Below are 27,847 nucleotides of genomic sequence, written 5' to 3' on the forward strand. Positions count from 1 at the left end.
GCTAAATCGCCTTTAATTAGCCAATATCGTATATTACTCGGTTTTTACGGATTTGCGTGATTTCAACATTTTATAATCACAAAATTAAATAAATTCATATTTATGCATAAGTTAATTACCCTAACCTCTTAGGACTAAAAATTTAGTCTTCACTAATAATTTGACCATAATTAACTCTTATTACCAAAAATTGTTCATTAATGGACTTAAAATTATAAAAATAAGCTATAAACTTCAAATAAATCACAAAATTTCAAATAAATTTGAAATATGAAATTTAAACTCATGAACATTCTGGAAAAATACCATGACACTCATAATGTTCAAAAACTTAGGTTAAAAATTTCGAAATTTATCCAGAAAAACAATGTTGCGGTTTATCGGTTTTAACTAAATAATCATAAAAACATGTGAAAAAAATATATACATCAACTTTTCAATTTTAGATCTGAAAAAGATAATAAAATGTAACATATAATGTTTTTCCTTAGTCATAGAGTATGTTTTATCAATATTTCACTAATAAAGTCACTATTCATGATATTTTTCTTCAAAAATCCATAAATCATGCAAAAAGACTTCAATATAGCCTATTATTTTACACACATATTGTAAAATTGCATGTGACAACATACTAAATTTCTATGACCATATTCGAAATTTATCTCATATTAACCAATTTTTCACCTAAATCCGAATTTAATAATGAAAAATCCATTTTTCGAGCATAAAAAGTCCAAAAATTATGAAAATTTACAGGTTATCTCAAAATAATATATGTGACAACATATCCAAAAATCACTGGAAAATTCAAAGTTTAGCTAATTTGAATCCGAAAATGACATTTTTACTCATAAAATCATATTTTAATGCCATTATTGTATAATATGAACAATAAAAATCCGTAAATTAACCAAAATATCCTAAAAACATTTTAGGACCAGAAATTTTAACATGCATAAAATAATTTCGTGATATATCATAATAACACAAATTATACAAGTTTTATATGTTAATCTTTATAACTCGGAAAAACTTTTAACCGATTTGCATCCAAACAACCATGGCTCTTGATACCGATTGAAAATAAAGTAGATCTATATACTTAACATACTCATATATGTTTTAATTTAATTTGTCATAAAATTATAAATGATCTTATACATGCAAATTATAATCAAAATAAGAGAAGAATCTTCCATCCTTACATTGGATTTTCGGTTTTAGGGCACAAGAGAGATCTCCTTCTCTCTTGTTCTTGAGCTTTCCTTTTGGATGAACAAAGACCCAAGTGTAGGATCTCTCCCAAGGATTTATACCCAAAGCACACTCTTAATTAAAATCAATATTATAAATACTAGTACAATATTAATTTGTAAGGAAAAATGACCCAAAATAATTTGGTCTTAGCTCCTAAAACCGGGTAGGAAAAAGAGGAAGGAAGGAGAAAAATATTTTTATCTCTCTCTAAAAATATTTTTGATGAGATGAATGAATGAAAATTATCACACACACATGCATATGGTGAATGATCAATTTTAAGCAAAAGAACGTTTGTTCTTTTCTAGGGGAAACCGGGTAGGAGGGTGGAGGAAGGCCAATGCATGGGCTTGGTGCTCTTCCACAAGAGACACTAGGTATGCATGCCTAGTTGTAGAAAAATGATTACATCTTCCACTAATTTTAATTAACATTATAAGAATATGTTAATCACACCCAATATTTCGGTCCATATGGATAACATGGAATCCATTTTATTTTTGTCAATTGTCAATATGTCACATGTCATATGTTACATAAATTTGTTATGTATTTTTAACATATTAAAAATCAACGTATTATTAAAAATACGTCATATACAAAAATCGACTTAGTAATTCATAATTACTTGTACCAAAATATTTTACCAATTATAAATCACAACAATTTGTATTTATAATAATTAATTCAAATTTAATTGTTTCCTTAAACAATAATTTCATCTGAGTAATGATACAATTCGATTACTCAGGCCGTATCTCATTTTAATCAATTTCAATGTGATACGTAAATATTACTTCCAAAAACGTCCGTCAATTTTAATTAAATTAATTGACTCGTAACGTTATACGATCAATTAATTGATCAATTAAGAGTGTTGCCCTATAGGTATGACCTAGAGGATCAACTGATCACCACCGTCGCACGACAGTAATGTCTAACTCTAGTCAGCCAATCATTACCGATATATGTTGATCAGTTGACAGTAAATATTACTTCCCAATTGTATTCTTTATAATGAGATTTAAATATGTGATCACCATGATCAACAGTTGTGACCGCATTATTGTCGGAGGACACATATTCCAACAGAGATGTCACGCAAAAACCTAAAAACTAATTAAAATTGTGCTTTCTAATTCTCGTTCTTAATTTGCGTCAGAGTCGAGGGGTGATCGATCGACCACTGGGACCAGTGGATCGACCACAGGCGCTGTACAGTAATGCATTCTGACAATTCCTGCAGCGCGCAACGATCTTAAAATAGCTGCCATTTCTTCGTTACTTGGTCAAATCAGGCGTTCTATGCGGCGTTGGAAAGCTAAGAGGTTATGCTTTCACCCCCAAGTGGAATCAGTCGATTATCTGCTCTAGAACTCGACATATAGCCATCTGAATAAGGCTGCAATTTCGAGAAGCGCGTCTTCGCTTGTTTAAGCTTTGCAACTTGTACGCAACCATGCTTTTGCTATCTTTTGGGCCTTGAAACGCACACCAAGTTCATCTATCGAGTCACTACTTCATGTCAGGTCCTATGATAAATAATCGGGGACGGATTCGGCTCATTTTCCGCTGAATTCTTCACATTTCTGCAATAATACACAAAAACACGAAAGTAGACGGAAATAGGGAATATCGTAGAATAAACTACACAATTGAGCTCTGAAATGCGTGTAAAATAGGGCGTAAAACATCATATTTTGGACACGCATCACTTCCCCAAACCAAACCCTTGCTTGTCCCCAATCAAGAACTAGACTCGACCCTAAAACCTATTGGAACGATTTCAATCTCAGAGCGAAATGCAACTATAAAGCCTAAACCAGTATAATGCAACAACTAACAATCAATTAGCAATATGAATCATGCAAACGAGTTATGTAGTCTTAAAAAAAACTGCTGAACCGTCAACTATATAGACTTATCATTATGGACTCTCATGGGTCGCTCAAATCACACATAAGCACAGGTGAATATATGTAAAGATAGAAAGAAGTAATTTTGTAATGACTCTCACCTGACTACGACCTATAAGAACATGCCTGCAGTCTAATATGAAAATAATCTCTACAGCCGTACATATGCATTCCAACCATAAAAGACCATGACACATGCCGAGGCAATTTTGGATATGTGAGGTATGGGTAAGAAGGGGCTAAAATGAATTTGGGAAATCAGAGTTATAGCCAAACTAGTAATTACTGAAAACCAAATTATAACAACATCCCAACTTCATCCTCAAAATAAATCAAAACGGTGCTTATACTAGCACAATTCTCAAAATCTCCATAAAATATTAATTCCCCAATTGATATAAATAATACATGGGAATAAAACCACTATCTAATAATAATAACAACCATGTGATTTTTCGAATTTTCTTTCGCTACTGCAGCAAGCAGTCGATCGACCAAGTGGGACGGTCGATCAACTAACCTCTTTTTTTCGAATCATTTTTTTTTCCTTTTTTTGTTTTCTTTTCTTTCCCTTCAATCATTTCACCAACATTCTCAATAAGAGCAAATATAACCAAAATGATAAGAACACTCCCAAAGACTAATACTACTAGCTTGACAAAGGCAGGCTGAAATAGGATGTAGTTAAAGGGACAAAAGGCTATTTTTGGCTATGTGAAGCTTATGGGCAAAATGAATAAAGGAGACCTCTTCACATATGTCAACAAACCACAGACCGAATGCATACAAGTATTAAGCAGATAAAGTTCATATTTATGCATATTGATGTAACATGTCTTACAAGGAGTAACTACTCACAATCCTAGATAAACTGGTCATGAATGACACCAGTTATAGGCTCTAAATCTCAGAAAATGATGTAGTTTGCCATAAATCTAAGTTAAGTTTAAAGTTCAGCAAGATATTTAACGAAAACTCGTAGACAATGCATATTTGATTCTACTAATAACATGTCAATTAAGCACGGCTTAGGCATAAACAAATGCAAATGCAATGTTATCATTAAAATACTACTGTTCCGACTCGACCTACATGCAAAAGTAAACGTGATATTTTTTTTTTTTTGAAATTTTTGGATTTTTGTATATATAAGGGAAAATAAATAACAATGCAAGACATAAAATGCAGTAAACGTGAATGCAAAACAGAATGAATGCGACGTAAAACCCTTCCCAAACCAAATCACACAATGTCCCCATTGTGCAAAATCATATAATGAAAATAGCAAAGGAAATGGGATTTGCGGTAAATTAAGCAAACAAAACATGAAGCTAAACTCGGAATACTTACAAGATTTTAAGCGCTTTAAAGGAAACCTCCCCAAACCCGCGTGAGCTAGGAGGTTTCCGTAGCCAGCAGTGCTACCGTAAGGTACCTGAAAAGACAAACAATACCGTGCATAATCCGAGAAAAACAAAAATGGGACGGAAATTACGTGCAAAGAATAAAAATAGAAGAAAAGGAACAGCAGCAATACTGGTCGATCGACCCATAGAACCTTTCGATCGACTAGTGCTCGATGAACAGAAGCTACTGTACTACATATGGCAGTCGATCGACCAACTAGGTCAGTCGATCGACTGGCATACCTGACGAAACAGATCTCTTCTTCGAATTAACTCAATGAATTGAGTTAATTTGGTCTAAATACCTGCAAATGCACATAAATACGCGCCCAAAACTTGCGCTAAACCCAATTGTAAAGTCTAAAGACGGAAAAAAAATACACTAAACAAGAAACACACTCCGGGTTGCCTCCCGGCTAGCGCTGGTTTCAGTCAGGTCCCGCTCGACCACTTTTTCAGCCAACTACTCTAATTGAACCCAATCAAAGTAGCTCAAAGCTCGGAGCAACCTGTCAAATAGCTGCGCATATGCTACACAAAACTGTAAGTAGCACCATAACATAGTAATAGCATAGGAAATTGAAATGCAAAATCGTTTAAGCCTAACGAATTTCCTAAGACAGCTCCCAAAATCATTCACAAAATAATTCTGCCCTCCAGCTAAGGGCGGAATATAAAAGCTCAAATTATCAGCAGGTGGAGAACAAGAGAGCTCAACAGCATTCAACCCAAAAACAATGCGAGTAGAATTTAAATGCTCAGACAGGTAAGAACTGTTAGGTGAAGGAGTCTGGTCAGCTAAAGGTGAAGGTGGATGACCGTCCCAAATGCATGGGGATGTAAAGTCAAATGTGTCAATGGGGTCTCCTAAAATAGGGTCATCATCTATATCATCATAAGTATCCCATTTGACCTCAAGACTGTCTAAATCTACCTCCTCACTCTCCGCATCGACAGACTCATCAAGATAGCCTCCAAATCATCCTCACTATCTGTGTAAGAATCATAAAGGGGTTGTTGACTATCCTCATAAAAAGGATTGGCAACCACGCTACTGGTCTCCTCTATGTCTCCGTCAGCATTTCCTAGATTGGTTTCTAAGGTCTCACCCACCCCCTCATCCAAGTTAACATGAAGAGAAAAGTCAAGTTTACGAGTTTTAGCAGCAAACCAATCAAAAAATTCTAATACTTCATTCACGGGGACTCCTTCAAAATCCCACTTACCAATAGATTCAAGGTATGCTCGCGTAGGGTCATTCACTCAATAGATGATAGTCCAACATAGTTGGAGTCCAGTATGAATTCCCCGTCTGGGTTCGAGCCACTCCAAAAATCTGGCTAAATAAGCACCAAAAATCTCGTCTTCTCCCTGCGGAAATCTCAGAATGAACGACATGAGAACGGTCAAGGAACCGAAGCTCCTTGAGACAAGAAATAAACTAAATAAAAATAGATAAAACTAAGTTGCCTCCCCGGCAACGGCGCCAATATTTGATACCGTCGTTTAGTATTTAAAGTGAAATTTATAAACCTAATTACTACTAACAGAAGTTAGCGGTAAGCAGGGTCGAACCACAGGGAGGCAAATGAGATTCATCTGTTTAATTTAGTCTATAGGGTAAGGGGGGTTGAATTGAATTAAAACTAATCTAAATGCAAATAAAATAAATCTAAAATAAATGCAGATAATTTAAAGCAGGTAATTTAAAGAGATGTAAACAATAATAAAAAGAATGCTAAGACGGTCGATTCACTGCAGCCACGACGATGGGTTCCTAAGTAAGTCTGAATAATCACGATAGGTGGGAAAATAAGAAGTCCTCTCGGTCCATTCTTAACTAGTAGCGCCTCTCAGCCTATGTTACTGGTCCCTAGGTCTCACTAATACTAGCTCTCGCCCTGAAAAGTGATTCATAGTGCCTAAACTTTACCTATCATTCGATCTTAGTAAAATTAGTCGTTTCAATTTAGTCAATTTCCCTTCCCTATCTCTTGATCTGTGGGTTGGTCAATTTTTAAGTATTTAACAAGTCTCCTCTCGGTCTCGTTGTCAAATATTGCAAATAAAACATTGAAACGAAAGCTAAACTATCGCGCGTCAGTCGATCGACCAGCTAAGCTAGTCGATCGACCAACAGGTCCAGCCGATCGACTGACTAATACATTCGATCAACCAAAGGCCGACATCAGGTCACTTATTCTGCATCGTCTTCGCCACAGGTCCCCTCACATCATAGCACGGGGTTTCTAGCTACGCATATTAATTCTATCTACGACTAATAAAGCGATAAAAACGAATAGCGAAGACATAACTAAACTACTTGAATTATAAACTTGCAACAATTGAATTAAAGGTTTGGGATCTAAAGTAACAATCTAACTACTGAGTGAATTGAAATAATACTGAAATAAAGAGCAGAAATTGTTTTGGTAAATTTCTACCAATTTAGGGTTAAAGTGGTCTTAGCGTTAGGTCCGTATTATGATTTGTTCGTGTTGGGGTTGGTGTCCTTAACAGTTAGTGCAAGGACTTATAAACCTCTAAAAGGATAAAAGGGCATACTTTGGTATTATTATCAGTTGATCCACGTTTATCAATAACGGTTGGCTTGCTAGATAAGTTTGACGTTATTGTCATACAGATGGCGGTGATCAACTGGTCCCTAAAAGTCACACCTATAGGATACGTTCGAGAGATGTGACGGTATGAAAATACTGTCATGTAGATGCCAATATTGACTAACCAGTTAGTCCGAGTTATTTGACTAGTAATTAGTCAAATATGTGATGTTGAGATATTATATTTAATACGGATTAAATATCATGGGCTAAGGCGAATTAACCAGTTAATTCGTAAAATTAAATATAAGCGTTTTATATTTAATTAAATGTATATTGAATATAATTATACAATACTGTTTTGTCGGACACGTATTAATAATTAACCCGTATTATTAGCTGATGCCTTAATTTCCGATAACCGATAACAGTTTATAATCGGACCGCGTCATATACATTTTAGCGATTTTGCGAACAGGACCATGAGCCAAGACTAAAAGGAAGTGGAAGCCCACTTCCCTAGGTAGCCCATGGCCGGCCGAGTGAGAGGGAACAAAAGGGAGGGTTTCTCCTCCCTTCCGACCTAATCAAAACATTTGTAAAAATTTTAGGGTTTTGGAGACAGTTTCTCTCTGAAACCTAGATCTCACATCTCGAAAACCTCACATCAGTTCTCCCAATATTGCAAGGCAATCGGAGAACACCATCTAGCCAAGGGCATATCTCGGACAAGTCTTGGGTGCAACAATTAGGAGGGAATCTCGTTTGATTTCAGTTCTTTACGCCGTGCATCAAAGGACCCGAGGTTATTTCTTGTTCCTTATCGTTTCTATTGTATTTATGTTTTATGACTATAATCACATGTTTAAATTTACGTTATAGTCCTAAATTTAAAGGGTAGTATACGGATATTAACCCACAAGTGGTATCGAGCCGAGGTTACGTGAATTTTTCATGTGTTTTTCATAAAACGATTTTTGAAACGATGATTTTACGCTTTGAAAACCGTGCCTAGTATACACGGCGAGTTTTTTTAAAACCGTGTCATGTATTACACGGTAATTTCATGATTTTTCGATTTGGTTTTTGCATATTGTTGTTTTATACAGAGATTATAACAATATGTCATGTTTTGTCAATTGTCAAATTTGTTTTAATGCTTTTTTGATCGAATTTGCAATTGATTTTGTCTTGAAATATGTTTTCACGAGGGTTTTGAATTTTCCAGAGACTTTTGCACTCGATCGACCAAGTTTTCAATCGATCGAGTGGCTTTTCTCATATATTTTTGCTCGATCGAGTCCCGATGTACTCGATCGACCATTCAAAACCTTTTTGCTCGATCGAGTCCTTCTTTGTACTCGATCGACACGCTTTCAAAACCCTTCGCTCGATCGAGTTGTCCTCGTACTCGATCGAGCAGATTTCTTGATATAGGTACTCGATCGACCTACGAGGTTAGTCGATCGAGTACTCCTGATAGCATACCCCTCGATCGACTTGCGATTCGATCGATCGAGCCCTTTGTTCCTCGATCGAGCACTTGTGTCCCTGGATCGAGGGATTTCATCTTTTGACTTTGAAAATTTGTTTCTTTTGATTTAAATTTTCTTTTGGCTTCTATATGTACTTTATACGGATATAGTACACTCGCTTAATAGTGAATCGGTTCACTCACGTACCATATAGTTGTTTTAAAGCGTCTTTAAAATGACGGATTGTAATGGATTAAAATTAAATGATAGAAGCGGTTTTATCACATGAATTTTAATCATTAAAAGGTGGTTTGGATAAATTTAACATAATTACGGAATTATGTCACGAATGAATTTGTTTTTAGTTGATGCATTTTATTTATCGTTAATTATGAATGCCGTGAATGCCTTTTTATTACGTATTTAATTTTTACAATCGGTTGTAACTTAGTGTGGCCTTAGTAGAACGTGTTACCGTAATGATGGAACACGGTCTTGGTTGTATTTTGAGATCTCGTATCTCCGTTTTGGATTTTTCACTTGTAATTACAGTTTTTATTAGAATGTAATTAGATTTATATTTTGTAATTTTAATTGTAATTTTTGAGAAGACCAAAGACGGAGACCGGATGCTCACTCCCGCTACTTGGATCAAGATGGAACAACAAGACAAGCTTCTCGGGTCCAACGGTGGATTCCAAAGTTGTATTTTGTTCTTTTTACTAGGATAGGCCACACTAGGAAATTTTTATTTACATATTGCATTCCTTTATTTATTTTTCGCAACGATTATTTGCATCATATTCCGCCTAAAAACCAAACCACCTATAATTTATTGCATGAAAAACGACACATATAGAGGTCACGAGTTAGTTTTCATTGACATTCTCATGTCACACGTTTTAAGCCATCATCCAAATAAATTCATTCACGACAGACGCTAGTTATTCGTTCACTTAAAATGAATTATAATTTAGTTGATGGGATCTTCCTCGTATAAACTAAAATTGAGAACGGTCTTTATAGGTCAAACTCCAATGAGTCCCTTCTTCGTCGGTAGGCATACTATGACCCCTTCTACGTCGGGTAAGTTGGAACCAATTGACCTATTTTATCTCAACACTATGGTCACTAAATACGATCCTGTGATCATGGTGGACTATAGATAGGATTTACAGAAATCTATCGACCAAGAGTTCTTACGGAAGAATTAGCTAAACGGTTGGCTTATCAATTTACAGAAATTGAGTCTTGGGATCACTTGTATCATTCTTGAGGAGATCAATTATGCAAGTGCAAGAGTCTACATGTTTAAAATGAATTTTAAAATAGACTTAAATCACCTCGATGAGTTGCTTATTTCGTTTTGTTTTTCCTTCTTTTCAGTGTAGATCACGTATTAAACTGCTAAACAACAAATGGCTGGTTCAAGTGATAACCCAATGCCAAGTGCCACATTGGACCGTGAGTCCTGGCTTAGGATCTTCATGAGTCGGATGAATCGTCTACTCGGCGAAGAATGACGGATCCAACTTCGCGGACTGGGAGGCGGCATTACGGAATCTGCCGCTGCGACGAAAGCTCGGATATACGCTTGAGCCCATGCCGTTAAACCCAGGCCCCACGGCTGGAATAAACGAGATCGACAAGTATAACGATTTCGCTTTAGAAGCGGGTGCGGTAAAGAACGTACTTATTTTTGCAATGGAACCCAATTTGCAGAAACGCTTCATAGCCCATGGTGCAAACAAGATTTTCACCACGCTCACTAAGGAATTCTCGAAAGCACCGAGAATCGTGACCTATGAGCATACCACTCGCTTCTTTGATGCGAGACTCCGAAAAGGGCCAACCGGTTAGCCCACACATTCTCGGCATGATTGAGAATGTCGAGAAACTGGAGACCTTTAATCGTAACATCAGCGAGAATATTGTTATCGACCGTATTCTTCACTCACTCCACGATGGTTATTCGCAATTCAGAGCGAATTACTATATGAATGATTTGAAGAAAACTCCCCATGAATTGCACTCCCTCCTCGTACAGACCGAGAAGGACATGAAGTTCAGTGGGAGTTCGAAACAGGATATTCTCGTTGTGTCAAACAAAGGGAAAGGTAAGGGCAAAGCTCAGCAAACCTAACGATAGGTAAGGCGAAGTTCAAGAAGTCGGGTTCGGGGAAGAGTGGTCCTGGTGAGGCGAGTAACTCATCGGGCATGACAAAGAGCAAGAGTGAAAACATGGAATGCCATCATTGCCACAAGACTGGGCATTGGAGACGCACATGTCCTGTTTATCATGAGGACTTAAAGGCGGGTCGTGTTAAACTTTGTTGGTATGTCTTCTCTCTCTTCTACTTTTATTCATATGATTGAGATTAACCACGCAAGTTACGGAACTTGGGTACTTGATACTGGTTGTGGTTCTCATCTGTGTAATCATGTGCAGGGGCTCCGAAACATCGAACCCCTCGTAAAGGGTGAGGTGGACTGCGTGTTGGGAATGGAGCAAGAGTATTTGCCATCTCAAGGGGACATATGTGATCCGCTTCCAAGCGGATTTGAGTTGTCATTATATGACTGCTATTATGTACCTAGTCTTTCCAAAAAACATTATTTCAGTTTCTGCGCTTGATAAACTTGGTTTTTCATTTGTAATAGAAAACAATGCTTGCATTTTCTCATTACACGATATGATTCTGACAAGGCGGTTTCCATGAACGGAATTTATGTTTTAGATCGGACCTCGGAAATATTACACGTAATGAATAAAAAGTTAAAGGTTGGTGACAAAGATCAAACGTATCTATGGCACTGCCGTATGGGACACATTAATGAGAAACGCGTAAAACAGCTCATCAAACATGGAGCTATCTCGGCCTTTGATTTTCAATCATTTGGCACGTGTGAATCATGTCTCATCGGCAAGATGACTCGTATTTCCTTCAAAGGTGTTGGAATGCGCGCTGCTGACCTATTAGGACTCATACACACGGATGTATGTGGTCCTATGTCAATCACCGCACGAGAAGGCTATAGGTATTTCATCACTTTCACGGACGATTTAAGTAGATATGGCTATGTCTACTTAATGAAGCACAAAAGTGAATCCTTTGAGAAATTCAAGGAATACCAAAATAGGGCTGAGAACCTATTAGGTAGAAAGATTAAAACACTGCGTTCAGATCGTGGTGGCGAGTATCTTTCTCACGAGTTTGATCAACACCTAAAGGATTGTGGGATTGCCCTACGTTAACTCCACGTGGAACACCTCGGTTGAATGGTGTGTCCGAGAACGGAGAAATCGAACACTACTTGATATGGTTCGATCCATGATGAGTCACACGGTTTTACATGATTCATTATGGGGTTATGCTCTATTGTCACCGCTCTAATACTTAACCGAAGTCCGTCTAAAGTGTTGACAAGACTCCATATGAACTATGGAAGGGAACGGTCCCTAACTTGTCCTTTATACGGGTTTGGGGCTGCGAGGCTTATGTCAAGTGGAGACACGAGGATAAGCTCGGCCCGCGATCGGTCAAGACACACTTTATAGGTTATCCTAAAGGAACACGTGGTCATTACTTCTATTCGCCAACCGAACAACGTGTTTTTGTTGCGGCTAGTGCGACATTCTTAGAGAAGGAATTTCTCGAGAATGCAAAGAGTGATAGAACCTTCGACCTGTCGGAGATTCCAGAACCAAACACCGAGCAACCATTGGAGGAACCTATTCCTTCAATCCCGGCTGCGGTGAACATTCCTGAGGAACCTAGGAGGTCGGGAAGAGTCTCTTTTCCTCCGGACAGATACATCGGTATGGTCGAGGAACATGATATAGATGACGTTCTACTCTTAACGAGTAGTGAACCCGCAACCTATAAAGGTGCCATGACAAGTTCTGACTCAAAGCTATGGCTTGAGGCCATGCAATCCGAGATGGACTCCATGTATGAGAACAACGTGTGGGATCTTGTTGACTTACCTGCTAAGGTTCGTCCCCTTCAATGCAAATGGCTTTACAAGATAAAGCATTCTGTGGAAGGTCAGCAAGATATCTACAAAGCACGACTAGTTGCAAAAGGTTTCACCCAAGTGCCAGGTTTGCACTACGATGAGATTTTTGCACCCGTAGTTATCTTTGCGTTCCATTCGGATTATCTTAGCGATTGCCGCTTTTCATGACTATGAAATTTGGCAAATGGACGTGAAAACCGCCTTCTTAAACGGCTTTTTGGAGGAAGAGTTGTACATGGTACAACCCGAAGGGTTCATCGATCCAGCACATCCTAAGAAAGTGTGCAAGCTTAAGCGTTCCATTTATGGACTTAAGCAAGCATCAAGGAGTTGGAATCATCGCTTCGACCAAGTGATAAAAGAAAATGGATTCACTCGATCAGTCGAGGAACCATGTCTATATATCAAGTCGAGTGGGAGCAAGATTGTCTTCCTAATATTGTATGTTGACGACATACTCCTGATTGGGAATGACATACCTCTCTTAACTTCGGTGAAAGTATGGTTGAAAAACCATTTCCAGATGAAAGATCTGGGAGAGGCACAAAGAATTCTAGGCATCCGTATCTATCGAGATAGATCACGACGGATGTTATCTCTCGATCAGAGTCTTACATAGACAAAGTCCTAGAGAGATTCAGCATGACTAACTCCAAGAAGGGGTTTCTTCCTATGGCTCCAGGGTTGCATTTGAGCAAGTCTCGGGCACCGAGAGACAGGAAGAGAAAGAGCGCATGACACGGATTCCTTATGCTTCGGCTATAGGATCAATCATGTATGCCATGATATGCACACGTCCGGACGTGGCATATGCATTGAGTATGACAAGTCGATTCCAACAGCAACCAGGTGAACCACATTGGCTGGCTGTCAAGAACATTCTTAAGTACCTCCGGAGGACTAAAGATTGGGCATTGACTTATGGAGGCTCCCAAACGCTATGCGCAACCGGTTACGCAGATGCTAGCTTCCAAACGGATCGTGATGACTCGAAATCTCAGTCAGGATTCGTTTTTACTCTTAATGGCGCTGCGATCGGTGGAAGAGTTCGAAACAAACTGTTAAAGAGATTCTACGATCGAGTCCGAGTACTATGCCGCGTCACGAAGCTACAAAGGAAGCGATATGGATGCGTCAATTCTTACATGGACTATCCGTAGTGCCTAGTTCGAATGACCCGATCACCATCTATTGCGATAATAGTGGTGCCATCTTCCAAGCTAAGGAGCCTAAGTCTAGCAACAAGTCTAGACATGTACAACGGAAAGCTCATCTAATCCGGGATTACGTGGAGCAAAAGACAGTAGTGATAGAAAAGATTGCTACGAGATGACAACATAGCGAGATCCTCTCACTAAAGCATTACGACAAGATAAGCATGAAGGGCACGTTAATTCCATGGGAATCAAACGTGTTCCCAAGTTGTAGTACTCTTTTATGGATCAGATTCATTCTCCTTTGTACTCTATACGACATCATCGTTTTGATATTTTATATATATATTTTGTTTTTCATGTGGAATTGTACGACGATTTTGAACACCACAAAGTGAACTGAACAAACATCATATATTGTTAGTCCTTAATTGCCCACATGAGCTGATAACTCTGGCAATTATTTTGTGACGTTGGTTGATGGTGGGTTCAACGAGCCATAAGTCAACCGGTTGGTGACCAATCACGGAGGCGATTTATACGGATATTTCGTAGGACACCATTGTGACATCGACGTGGAGTCCTAAATGTTTTATAACATTCGTTGCCCGGTCGTGGATAGGACTTCCATGGTGATCCTTAGAGTCGAATCTCTTGACTATCGATTTTGTCTCTTGAGACTACGGCGATTTTGGGTGACTTTGGTTTCTTTCTCACGGTCATCCGTATCAGGGGGCCAAGTAGATTTTTTCGGGTCATTTCATCTTTGTGCTTAGATCGGAAGGAGTCGAGTTGAAGGAAATATTCAGCCTTTATCGGGTACTCGATATTTCTCAGGGCCACTCGAGGAGTCAGAATCGAAATGCATGGCCATGCTCGGATACGGATTCGTTTTATCGGTTAAGTTACTCTCTAGTCGGGGAAACCACTCTAGATACAGATCGATTGTAAAATACGACCTTTGCGGATCCGGATCGGCAAATTGTTTTACATTGAGTGGGAGAAATTTTTAAATGAATATGAGAATCGGTTATCGCACATACACTTGTACGGACAAGTGGGAGTTTGTTGGAGCTTGTGTCCTCCCGTTAGTGCGGATAACGTCATTGCACATACACTTGTACGGACAAGTGGGAGCTTGTTGGGGTTGGTGTCCTTAACAGTTAGTGCAAGGACTTATAAACCTCTAAAAGGATAAAAGGGCATACTTTGGTATTATTATCAGTTGATCCACGTTTATCAATAACGGTTGGCTTGCTAGATAAGTTTGACGTTATTGTCATCTACAGGATGGCGGTGATCAACTGGTCCCTAAAAGTCACACCTATAGGATACGTTCGAGAGATGTGACGGTATGAAAAAATCTTGTCATGTAGATGCCAATATTGACTAACCGGTTAGTCGAGTTATTTGACTAGTAATTAGTCAAATATGTGATGTTGAGATATTATATTTAATACGGATTAAATATCATGGGCTAAGCGAATTAACTTGATTAATTCGTAAAATTAAATATAAGCGTTTATATTTAATTAAATGTATATTGAATATAATTATACAATACTGTTTTGTCGGACACGTATTAATAATTCAGCTAACCCGTATTATTAGCCGATGCCTTAATTTCCGATAACCGATAATAATGATTTATAATCGACCGCGTCATATACATTTTAGCGATTTTGCGAACAGACCATGAGCCAAGACTAAAAGGAAGTGGAAGCCCACTTCCCTAGGTAGCCCATGGCCGGCCGAGTGAGAGGGAACAAAAGGGAGGGTTTCTCCTCCCTTCCGACCTAATCAAAACATTTGTAAAAATTTTAGGGTTTTGGAGACAGTTTCTCTCTGAAACCTAGATCTCACATCTCGAAAACCTCACATCAGTTCTCCCAATATTGCAAGGCAATCGGAGAACACCATCTAGCCAAGGGCATATCTCGGACAAGTCTTGGGTGCAACAATTAGGAGGGAATCTCGTTTGATTTCTGTTCTTTACGCCGTGCATCATAAGGACCCGAGGTTATTTCTTGTTCCTTATCGTTTCTATTGTATTTATGTTTTATGACTATAATCACATGTTTAAATTTACGTTATAGTCCTAAATTTAAAGGGTAGTATACGGATATTAACCCACAGTTCGTTTGTTATATGTTGATTTAAATGCGTGATGTAAATAAAGAACACAAGCAATTTTTGTGACGCGGAAAAACCAATTTGGGAAACAACCGCGGGGGGAGACGGAATTCCACCAAGATTTTCACTATAATTCGGGATGAAATACAGTTCGAGCGTTTATGCTATGAATGCTAGGGTGTAGTTCTTGTATTTTTTTTGATGATCCTTCTGTTTTGCATTGAGGCCCCTTATATAGTGGAGCTCACCCATCTAGGGTTTCTTGCTTCATTCCCAAGTATTCCTAATTTGGCGCGGAATAGGACTTTCCTTCTCTGGATATGGCAAGTGATAGAGTCCCCATATACTTCTTCCACACGGACCTAAAGCCCGCGTCTTACACTGCATGCTGGCGCTGCCTCCCTAGCTCTCTGACGCCCTGTACCCCATACTGCTTCCTGACCCGTTGCCCTAGACTAGCCCAATATCGAGATTTTGGGCCTAACAGTTTGCCCCCAATTTTCCGCGAAAGTCCAACCCTAATTTTTGAGCGGGAAATTGCAGTGTATCGTTGAGTGACTTCTCGCATACTTCTTTCCAATTCACATTTTCAAAACTCCAACCACCCCTTCTTATTTAATCTCATCCGTCCCCCCCCCCCCCCTTTTATTTCATCATCATTTCACTTCCTCAAATCCCTCAAACTCACCAATTCCCAAAACCCATCCTTTCAATCGTCCTTTCACTGTCAGCGCCGCCTCCCTCCGTCTCTTCAGGTACTTCAACTTCTCTCTCCTCATTTATCATGGAAAAAACCCGTTTCACATCATCCTCCTCCACCACCATTAACCTCGTCGAAGACGACGACTTCCCTTCACAGGGAGTCCTCAAAAAACCGCACTCCGGTGACTCCCACCTAACCCAACAGGACATCCCTAGGATTAAAGCCCTGCTTGGATTAGGTGAAGATGTGGTGATCCACATCCCCAAACCTGGTCAGAAGGTAGATGCTTTTCGTGAGGGGTGGATCTGCTTGTACACCTTCCCCTTCGTCCTTGGCCTTAGATTCCCTTTTCCCCTGATGATTCAAGAGTTCATTCGCTTAAACTCCCTTCCCATGACCCAAATTGCCCCCTACTCATGGAGAATCCTCTTGTCCACTGTTGCTTTGAACAATAGTTAGGACGCCGGAATTGGGTTGTCAGATCTAGCCCATAGGTTTGAATGTCGGTCGTTAGGAAACGGCCAATACACTTTCAGGGTTGTGGAGAAGACTGGAAATTTTCTTCAGTCGACTGCTAAGGGCAAGGATGACGGGTGGTATGAAGACTTTTTCTATGTCAAGCTTGACTCACTCCCCATCCACGCTGACTATCTGTTCGAGCACTGGATTTTTGCCAAGAGTAAGTATAATTTTATGCGTATTTTTGATTGCTCTTGTTACTCACTGTTCTTAATCTTTGATTTGATGCAGAACTCAAGAACCCTGAGAAATGCGAGGACGAGGAAGCTTCTGTTGCCAAGCTCTTTTCCATCCCTGAGGACCGCAGACTGTTCCCCATCCTGCTCTCTGGTTTAGACGACTCCATCGCTGAAGAAACCATGTTCTCCGGTAAATATCCTCTTTTGACTTCCATTGGCTTCCATGTCTATTTACCCTTTATTCTGACTTCTTGTATCATGGCTCCTCCATAGGAAACACTAGACCCTCTGCCTCCGAGATCCTGATGCGCCAAGCCAGAAAAAGAACTGCTGACTCTTTCACCTCTCCTGCCTCCTCAAGAAAGAGATCCTCCTCGAGACCTGCTCCAGAACCTATTGAACTGACCCCAATATCGCGTGCCCCTGGGTCCCCTGTCCATGCTAACGAGCTGCTGCTGCGCCTCCCTGCTAACTTCGGGGATGCTGAACTTGCCAATTACTGGCCTTCATTGGAGAGGCTCCTGACTCCGGCTTGCTCCAGGGCATTTGATGAGACTGCCCCCCAGGAGATGACTGACCTGGCGGCTGAACACTGCTTCCTTGTGAGTCTTCTTTTTACCGGCTCCTTTCTTTCTTTGCCCCTGTGCTTCACTGACTGATGGTTTTCTTCATTGCAGGCTCTTCAATCATCCCTCTACCTCCGCAAGATGCTGCAGAGGGCCAAAGTTGAGTGCCTGGCTTCTGTGGGGAAGAACAAGGAGCTCACATCTACCTGTGCCAAACTAAGGGAGCAGCTTCACGCGGCCAAAAAGGAAAAGGAGGTAGCTAAAGATCAGCTGGCGAGGACGGAGGAGGCCAACTGTGCTCTGACTTCCGGGTTGACAAAGACAGAGGCCCGTGCTTAGGAGATGGCAGAGCTGGCCAGGAACGTAGGAGCCTACACTGCCTTTGAGGGGAGGATTGACTGCATCCATGCCTATACTGAGGGGAGGCACACATCCTAGAACCTGGAGGAAGAACTAGTTGAGTTTGCTCGTGCTTTTCCCAATGGTATGGACTTGAGCGCCCTGTTCCTTCTTGATACTGAGGCTGCAAACCTGGAGCCTGAGTTCACAGCCATGGACATCTCTGGGACTATCTCTAGGACGAACGCTGCAGAGGAGATCCTGGCGGGGAAGACTGATGATGGTGCCGCTGCAACTTTTGAGGCTGTTCAGGTACCTGCAACAGAGAAGCAGATGGAGCACGGGGAGCAGAGCATTGGTCAGGATGCAGTTGTTGAGAGGATTGACCTCTCTTAAATTTTAAGTTGTCTGGGGACTTGGCCTTGCGTGGTGCAAGTTTGTAAAAACTCTTTTTTTTTTATCTTTTGGCTTGTTTTGCGCCTGCTGGTATGCAGGCTTCAAACTTTGATGGTGCCTGCTACAGGTAGCAGGTGCCTTAAATTAAAGTAGTTATGGGCCCAGGTTTTAGGCCCTCCTTTTGTTATACTTGCATTATTTGCCATTGATTTCTAGAGTTGTGATTCCACATAGGTATTTCCAGGAGGCTGACCTAGCTCCAAGTGCACAACCTCCGTCCCTGGTGACAGGTTTCTGATAACATATTTTACCCATGACGTAAAATATCTTATCACTAGGATTAGCTGACTAGAGCATACCTTCATTGACTGTTTCTGACTAACAAGGGATGTTGCGTTCCTTGTGGTTCCAGACGTTTGAGATTCCGTGCGTGCACCTTTTGCTCTACGTCATAGCTATGGAATTACTGAGATTAATGTTAAGGTATGGGTGGTCTTAATATGCCGTACCTTGCGCGCTACCTCGGCGTATGCTCCCCATGTGGCTTGACTTAGTAAACATCTCGCGGCCTCACATGGCAGGGGCTGGACCCTCAAAGTGTTCCTTATTTGACAAGTAACCAACATTAGTACCAAAGCCTTTCTTCGTAGAAGCATGATAAATTCCAAAGTAGTGAAAATTACCTGGTGCTATCTCATGGTGTTCGAGGGCAACATCTGGATCCAGGAAGCCACAGCCTGGACTACTTGGTTTAAAAACGACACCATTTGGTTTAAAAAATGAAAAAACTAGGGAAAACAAAAGGAAAAAGTTTCTTTTCTTTTTTTTTTTTTTTTTTTTTTTTTTTTTTTGCTTCACGGACTTTTGAAAGGTCCTTTGTACACTAAAGTTTTGGCACTTTGTTAGACAAAGTACCGTTTCAAGTGATGAATGTTCCAGGGTTTATCCAGGATTTGACCGTGCATGGTCATCAACCTGTATGCCCCATTCTTGACAATGCTTTCGACCTGATATGGCCCTTCCCATTTGTAGGCAAACTTGCCTGCTTTGTGGTTCTTGGTATTTTCGAATACCCTTCTGAGTACGAGGTCCCCTACTTTAAGGGTCATGATCTTAACATTCTTGTTATATGTCTTGGCTACAGATTGTTTATACGACGCCGTACGTATGTAGGCGCTTTCTCGCAGCTCATCAACTGTATCCAGACTACTAGCCATTTTGACCTTGTTCTGCTCTACCGTCTGACAGCCATATCTATGTGTGGGTACCAGAACTTCTGAGGGTATCATTGCCTCTGTTCCGTATACGAGGCTAAATGGAGTTTGGCATGTTACCATTTTCGGTGTTGTTCTATCTGACCAGAGTACTAATGGTAGTTCATCTGCCCATTTCCCCCCAACTCTTCCAGCCGTTTTCTGAGGTTTTCCACAATGATTTTGTTACTGGACTCAGCTTGGCCGTTGGTTTGTGGATATCTAGGGGCTGACTTTCTCAGTGTTATGTTCCAGCGTGAACAGAAGCCCTCGATGTTATCTGTTATGAACTGGGATCCATTGTCATATATGATCTCAGAGGGTATCCCAAATCTGTTTGTGATGTTGCGCTTGATAAAACAGATCACCTGCCCTCTTTTACCTCTGTCATTGCTTCTGCTTCAATCCACTTTGAAAAGTAATCAGTCATGACTAGCATATATACTCTGTTTCCTGGAGCCCTGGGCAGCTTACCCACTATATCAATGCCCCACATCATGAACGGCCATGTAGAGATAATCGGATGCATTGGTTCCGCTGGCTGATGGATTGCTGGAGCCGCCTTTTGACATGATTCACAACGTTTGGCATGATTAATGGCATCCATGCGCATATTGGGCCAGAAAAACCACTGTCTTAAGATTTTGTTAGACAAGCTCCGTCCTCCAGCATGGTTCCCGCATTCTCCGCCGTGTACATCGTGCAGCACTGTTTCTACTTCCTCTTTGTTCAAGCACCTGAGGCATGGTCCTGCCAACGATTTTCTAAAGAGGACGTTATCAATCAAGATATACCTGGAGGCTTTTATTCTGAAACGTTGTGCTTCCTTTCTATCCTCAGGGAGTGTCCCATCCCTTAGCCAACTTATGTATGGTACTCTCCAATCTGGATCCCGCTGTCCTCATGTGGAAACCAGAGCCCTGGCTCCCTGCGTTTACTGCACGTGTGCAGCCTCTTTCACCGGATTCTGATCTGGCTCCTTCTGGATGGCTGAGGTCAATACATGGGTGATAGGTATATTTGACAGTTATGTGGGTTAGAAGGTGGCCCCTGATGTTGCCAGGGCGTCTGCCTCCACATTCTGATCTCGAGGCACCTGAGTTATTTTGAACGTTCTAAACTTTGACTTTTGCTCTGTGGCTATCTTCAAGTAGGCTATCTTCTTTGAATTACGTGCCACATATTCGTTGTTTACATGATTCACCACAAGTAAGGAGTCGCTATACACCCTCAGGTTCCTCACCTTAAGCCCCAACGCCATCTGCATCCCAAGTATAAGGGCTTCGTACTCGGCTTCGTTGTTGGTTCCTTTGAACTCACACCTAATAGCTTGTACTATCATATCACCTTTAGTTGACCGGAGGACCAAACCTACACCAGCCCCTCTTGCATTTGAGGCTAAATGTATAAGGTTCATATTGCGCTATCCTGACTTCCCATTATTGTCAGCATTCCTTCTTCTGCCTCCCCACGGGTAGCAGGGCAGAAGTCAGAGACGAAATCTGCTAAGGTTTGGGATTTTATCGCTGTTCTGGGTTCGAATTGCAAGTCATACCCACTAAGATGTACTGACCATTTAGTCATTCTGCCCGAAAGTTCAGGCTTCCTCATAATATTTTTTAGCGGGTAGTTGGTTATTACGCGGATGGTGTGAGATTCAAAGTACGGTCGCAGTTTATAGGAAGCAGTAACCAAAGCCAATGCTAGTTTTTCAAAGGAAGTGTACTTTGTCTCTAAAGGAAGCACAAACTTGCTAATATAATACACAAGATGCTGCACTTCTTCTTGTTCTTTGACCAAGACCGCACTTACAGCTTCTTCCCTAACTGACAGGTACAGGAATAGTGGCTCCCCTTGTTCTGGTTTCGCTAGTAATAGTGGCGTGCTCAGATAGCTTTTGAGTTCCGCGAATGCCTTTTCATGTTCCTTGGTCCATTCGAATTTCTGACTTTTCCTCAATATATCATAGAACAACTTGCACCTATCTGAAGCCCTCGATATGAACCTATTTAGGACCGCCACCTTCCCTGCTAGCCTTTGCACATCTTTCGGCTTCTGCGGTGATTCTAGCTGGAGTATCGCTTTTATCTGCTCCTTGCTTGCTTCAATTCCTCTCTGGGTCACCATATATCCTAAGAAATTTCCTGAGGATACTCCAAACGAACACTTGGACGGATTAAGCTTCATTTTAAACTTCCTTAATGTCTGGAAGGTGTCTGCTAAGTGTTCCATATGCATTCCTGCTTTTTTGGACTTCACTACCATGTCGTCTATGTATACTTCCATGGTCTTTCCTATTTGCTGCTTGAACATTTTATTTACCAATCGCTGGTAAGTGGACCCGGCGTTCTTTAGGCCAAAGGGCATGACATTGTAACAATATATGCCTCTTTCTGACATGAATATTGTTTTCTCTTGATCTTGTGGATGCATCTTGATCTGATTGTAACCGCTCCAAGCGTCGAGGAAAGTAAGTACCTCGTGTCCTGCAGTAGCGTCCACCATTGCATCGATATGTGGTAGTGGAAAGGGGTCTTTGGGACAAGCTTTGTTTAAATCGGTGAAGTCTACGCATACCCTCCACTTCCCATTTTTCTTGGGCACTACTACTACATTAGAGAGCCATTCAGGATAGCTAACTTCTCTGATTTTACCTGCTGCCAAGAGACTATCTACCTCTTTGTTAATGATCTCGTTTCGTTCTGCCGCGAATTTTCTTCTCTTCTGCTGTACTGGGTGCAGCCTAGGTTCACACTTAGCTTATGTGAAATAACAGATGGGTCTATACCTACCATATCGTCGTGGGACCAGGGGAAACAGTCCATGCTGATTTTCAGAAATTGAGTCAGCTGGCTGCGTAGCTCTTCACTGCAAGTTGCTCCAATTAATATTGTCCTATCCGGGTGCTCCTCGTCCAGGTGGACCTGGTCTAGTTCCTCTGAGGGAGGCTCCATGTATTCTTTCGAGGTGCCCCAGTCCTGTAATTTCTATGAGGGGAGCCTGGTTGTAGCTTTGAAGGCTTGAGCGTAGCAGTTCCTGGATTCCTCTCGATCCCCTTTTACTGTGACCGTACCCCATGGTGTTGGGAACTTGAGACATTGATGATATGTTGAGGGCACCGCCTTCATCTGATGCAACCATGGTCTTCCTAGTATCACGTTGTAAGTGGTTGGACCCTCAATGACTAAGTACCTCACCAGTTTATTAACTCCTTCAATATATGTTGGGATGGTTATCTCACCTACCGAATGCGCAGTCTCACCACTGAATCCCGCCAGGGGTACAGATTTCTATATCAGGTTCTATTTATCAAAACCCATGGTTTTGAGGGTTTCAAGCATGATGAGGTTCACAGAACTCCCTGTATCCACTAATGCTTTTCGTACGGTGCAATTGCCAATGGATAACGTTATAGTTAGGGCATCGTCGTGTTGCTCTACACCGCTTTCTATATCAGTTTTGTCGAAAATTATCAGGGGTAAATTGCTCTGGCTTACCCTGTATGAAGTTTTTGGATTATCCCCTTTACTTCCGGTGGCTTTCCTCTTAGCGGAGGAATATGTCAAACACGATAACCCGGATCCGCCTGTTATCACGTTAATAATTTTCGTGCATATGGGTGGGGCTGAAGGAAGCACCTGATTTGCTGCTTCTCTTCTGTCCTGCTTGCCCCCACGTGATAACAGGTGGTCCAAGTTTCTTCTGTGTACTTGGAACTTCACTTCTTTGCGCAACCTGTAGCAGTCTTCTGTCCTGTGCCATTCGCATCTCTTGCTGCTGTCTCTGTCATCGTTGGGTCGATCCTGAGTGGGAGGCTTTGGCCACCTCACCTGATCACCTAAGCCTCTTAGCGCTTTCAGCAACCCTTCTATTCCCGTGTTGAATCCGTACTCAGATAGCTTAGGAGGATGCTGAGAGTCGTCAACTTGCTGGGTTTTTTCTACTATTCTGCTGATATTGAGTCTGTTGTATGGCTTAGCTCGCTCGTCTTTCTTTTTTGTTGAGATTTTCCTGCCAGGTTTGTCGAAGTTTGTTATTCCCTTTCTAGCTTGTATATCTTCTTCCAATCTTAATCTTTGTTGTAGTCTCTCTCTTTGGACTTCTTCGAATCTCTCACAAGGGTACATCGTTAATTCTTTGTAGAGGTTTGATTCCTTATCAAGCCCTGCCTGAAGGCGTTGATGGCCGTGGACATATCGCAGCCTCGAATTGAGACTTTCTCTGTATTGAACCTGGTGACGTAATCTTTGATTGATTCACCTATTTCCTGAACGATCCTATACAGATCACTTAGCTGCTTTGGTATTCTTCGACTGCTGGAGAACTGATGATTGAAGGCGTTGACCAAATCAGCGAATGAAGATATGGTCACGTTGGGCAAGCCGACAAACCATTGCAATGCTGCTCCGGTTAGGGTCGAACCAAATCCTTTACACATGCATGCCTCCTTTGAGGCTCCTGTGGTAGTGGTAACCATCATTTTTTGCTTAAATTGGCTAATGTGATCGCAGGGGTCTGTGGTTCCATCGAAGAGGGTCATTGATGGGACGTTAAATCCTTTTGGTAAGGCCACTGTAGCTATATCGTTAGTAAACGGCGAGTCAGCGTAGCTTTCTGGTGCGGCCATCTCCATAGGCAGCGGCATTCCTGGAACCCTTCGGAGGAGGCTTCGTAGTTCCTGGTATTGCTGTTCTATGTATGTCTCTCTCCCGGTGGGTCGCAGGTGCTCTTGTAACTGATGTTCGGCTCCTCGTACGAATTTCTGTTGTCCCAAGACTGCTGGTTGGTGCATCTGCGATGCTGCTGCAGCCGGGCCGCTTTCCGAAGTATACTCAGCTTGATTTGTAACTGGAGCCCTGATCACCGGGATCGCAGCTGCCACTCTACTCTGCCGGCACCCTTCTGCATCTGACGTGGGCGTTGGCTCTTGGTGTGCTGGCTCATCATCTGGTGTCAATGCTCCTAGTCCTGTTGGGACCAGGCCTTCTCTTGGCTGCGATGTTGCGTCCATGTCCAGCCTGAGTGCCACTTCGCGTGGCATCACCCGTGTCTGCTTCCAGTCCCCACTTTCTCCTGGTGACCTCCTGGATCTATCTTCCTGCATCCAAGGGGCCGAATTAGCGGCATGGCTTCTTAACTCGTTGATCTGTGCTCGGAGGAGATTGTTTTCCTCTTCCATCTGGGATCTCATGCTTTAATTCTCGTTCTGCATTGTTCGGATTGTCCTTGTTAATGTGTCCAATCTGCTTATCATGATGCTGGTGGGACTCAGAGGAGCCTGAGCCTATTGCCTAGACTGTGCTCCTCTTTCAGGCTATGGGACTCCTTGCCGTCCCTGGACGACTCCTGAATCTCTGGTCTGGACTCTCTCCGAAGTTGGGCTTGCTGCTACCTGGGAACTTTGACTTTGCTTGACTACTGGTATCTGGGCAGTACTGGTGGTTTGAACCACGGTTGTGCGTGCTACTGTTGCCGAGGGAGATGGTACCAGTGTTGCTACCGAGGGGGATGGTACCCGTGTTGCTGGGGCACCACTGGTGCTACCTAGGTTGGTTTCTTGGTGTCCGGACATGTTATGCTTGCTGTGTAGACTAGCTAACGAAGACGACCACTATGCCCCACGGTGGGCGCCAAACTGTTTTGGTAAATTTCTACCAATTTAGGGTTAAAGCGGTCTTAGCGTTAGGTCCGTATTATGATTTGTTCGTTTGTTATATGTTGATTTGAATGCGTGATGTAAATAAAGAACACAAGCAATTTTGGTGACGCGGAAAACCCAATATGGGAAACAACCGCAGGGGGAGACAGAATCCCACCAAGATTTTCACTATAATTCGGGAGGAAATACAGTTCGAGCGTTTATGCTATGGATGCTAGGGTTTAGTTCTTGTATTTTTTTGATGATCCTTCTGTTTTGCATTGAGGCCCCTTATATAGTGGAGCTCACCCGTCTAGGGTTTCTTGCGTCTTTCCCAAGTATTCCTAATTTGGCGCGGAATAGGACTTTCCTTCTCTGGATATGGCAAGTGATAGAGTCCCCATATACTTCTTCCACACAGACCCAAAGCCCGCGTCTTGCACTGCATGCTGGCGCTGCCTCCCTAGCTCCCTGACGCCCTGTACCCCATACTGCTTCCTGACCCGTTGCCCTAGACTAGCCCAATATCCATATTTTTGGCCTAACAGAAATACCGAATAAAATATAGGTAGGAAGAATCCGATTCCAAAAGGAAGCTTTTATCGAAAACTCTAAACTAATTATAATTGAATCTAAAACGATAAAGTCAAATCAGTAGACGGGATTAACCCCTACTGAATGCGTCTCCAAAACTGATGTTCGAGGTCCTATTTATAGAGATGTCACGCAAAAACCTAAAAACTAATTACAATTGGGCTTTCTAATTCTCGTTCTTAATTTGCGTCAGAGTCGAGGGGTGGTCGATCGACCACTTGGACCAGTCGATCGACCACGTGCGCCAGTACAAGAATGCATTCGACGATTCTGCGCAGTAGCGACCGATCTTAAAACAAATTTGTCATTTCTTCGTTACTTGGTCAAATCAGGCGTTCTACGTGGCGTTGGAAAGCTAAGAGAATAAGATTTCACCCCCAAGTAGAATCAGTCGATTATATGCTCTAGCACTCGAGATATAGCCATCTGAATAAGGCTGCAATGACGAGAAGCACTTCTTCGCTTGTTTATGCTTTGCAACTTGTACGCAACCATGCTTTTTCTATCTTTTAGGCCTTAAAACGCGCACCAAGTTCATATCTCGAGTCACTACTTCATGTCAGGTCCTATGATAAATACTCGGGGACGGATTCGGCTCATTTTCCGCTGAATTCTTCACATTTCTGCAATAATACAAAAAAACACGAAAGTAGACGGAAATAGGGAATATCGTAGAATAAACTACACAATTGAGCTCTGAAATGCGTATAAAATAGGGTGTAAAATATCATATTTTGGACACGCATCAATCGTTTATTGTATTTTATTTGATCGACATGTTAAATTATGAAGTGGAATATTTAATAATATAATACAAGTTTTAGATATTTGTTATAAATAATTACTTGTAATGAGTCGTATTTGTGTAGAAATGCCATAATACCATCGTATATGCTTGACATACATTTTCGCCCTACTTGTGCTGTTCTGGCATGTACGGGTTTGGCCTACTTGTACTGTTCTGGCAAGTATGGTTTTGGCCTACTTGTGCTGTTCTGGCAGGTACAGTTTTAGCCACTTGTGCTGTTCTGGCAAGTGAGTTTTATCTTAGTCTTTCCGCCACTTTCATGCTGTTCTGGCGATTGGGGTACTCGGTCTCCTTTGTAGTCGAGTCTTCGGTGCGTGCTGTGCTGGCGCACGTCAAATCAGGATGTACACCCGAAAATCTGCATATTTAGACTAGGACCGTATTATCATCGTAGTCCTACCCGGGGAAATTATAGTCTAGGAGTGATAAATGTCTTGCACTATTTGGATGCTTAATTTGGTTATATCTCATTGAAATACGTGCTCGTGGCTAAGTGGTCGTGTTTGTTTTCTTGTCTTCCTTATCCAATTATTTATTGTTGCTTACGCCTTACTTACATGTTTATTCCATCATTTATTTTATCCTTGTTGGTTTAAACACATATGGTCTCATATTTAGTTATAATTCAACTCACTCATGACTTATCTAATATGATTATTTGTTTATGTTCTTTGTTATGTTCATTTCGACATATTGTGGCTGGGAGAACCTTGAGTTACTCCCCACTGACGGTGGCGTTCATGTTTACATGAATGACAGGTTGTGAAGATGCTTACATGGGGGAAGACGTGTGGGCTAGCGAGAACTAAACTCTTGGACCTTAGTTTGCTAGTTTAGAAACCCCTTAACTGTTTATTCGTGGGATATCTTTTCCCTGCTTTCTAGAATTGGGTTGTAATAACCTGTGTCTGCCTATTATTGTATTTG

The 27,847-nt window shown here is 41.4% G+C and overlaps 2 protein-coding genes across 2 annotated transcripts; both read right to left on the bottom strand.

Annotated features, from left to right (window-relative positions):
• Positions 1-19,993: 19,993 nt before the first annotated feature.
• On the bottom strand, positions 19,994-20,493 carry LOC141628857 (uncharacterized). The gene is made up of 2 exons (XM_074441949.1): positions 20,263-20,493; positions 19,994-20,170 (listed from the first exon to the last, which is right to left on the bottom strand). The coding sequence occupies exons 1-2, from the start codon at positions 20,491-20,493 to the stop codon at positions 19,994-19,996; spliced, it is 408 nt and encodes a 135-aa protein (XP_074298050.1).
• A 423-nt stretch (positions 20,494-20,916) lies between these two features.
• On the bottom strand, positions 20,917-21,297 carry LOC141628858 (uncharacterized). Its single transcript, XM_074441950.1, has one exon. It carries the CDS (start codon positions 21,295-21,297, stop codon positions 20,917-20,919), a length of 381 nt encoding a protein of 126 aa, XP_074298051.1.
• Between the last annotated feature and the right edge of the window lie 6,550 nt (positions 21,298-27,847).

This window comes from Silene latifolia, chromosome Y, assembly GCF_048544455.1.
Source record: "Silene latifolia isolate original U9 population chromosome Y, ASM4854445v1, whole genome shotgun sequence".
Taxonomy (NCBI): domain Eukaryota; kingdom Viridiplantae; phylum Streptophyta; class Magnoliopsida; order Caryophyllales; family Caryophyllaceae; genus Silene; species Silene latifolia.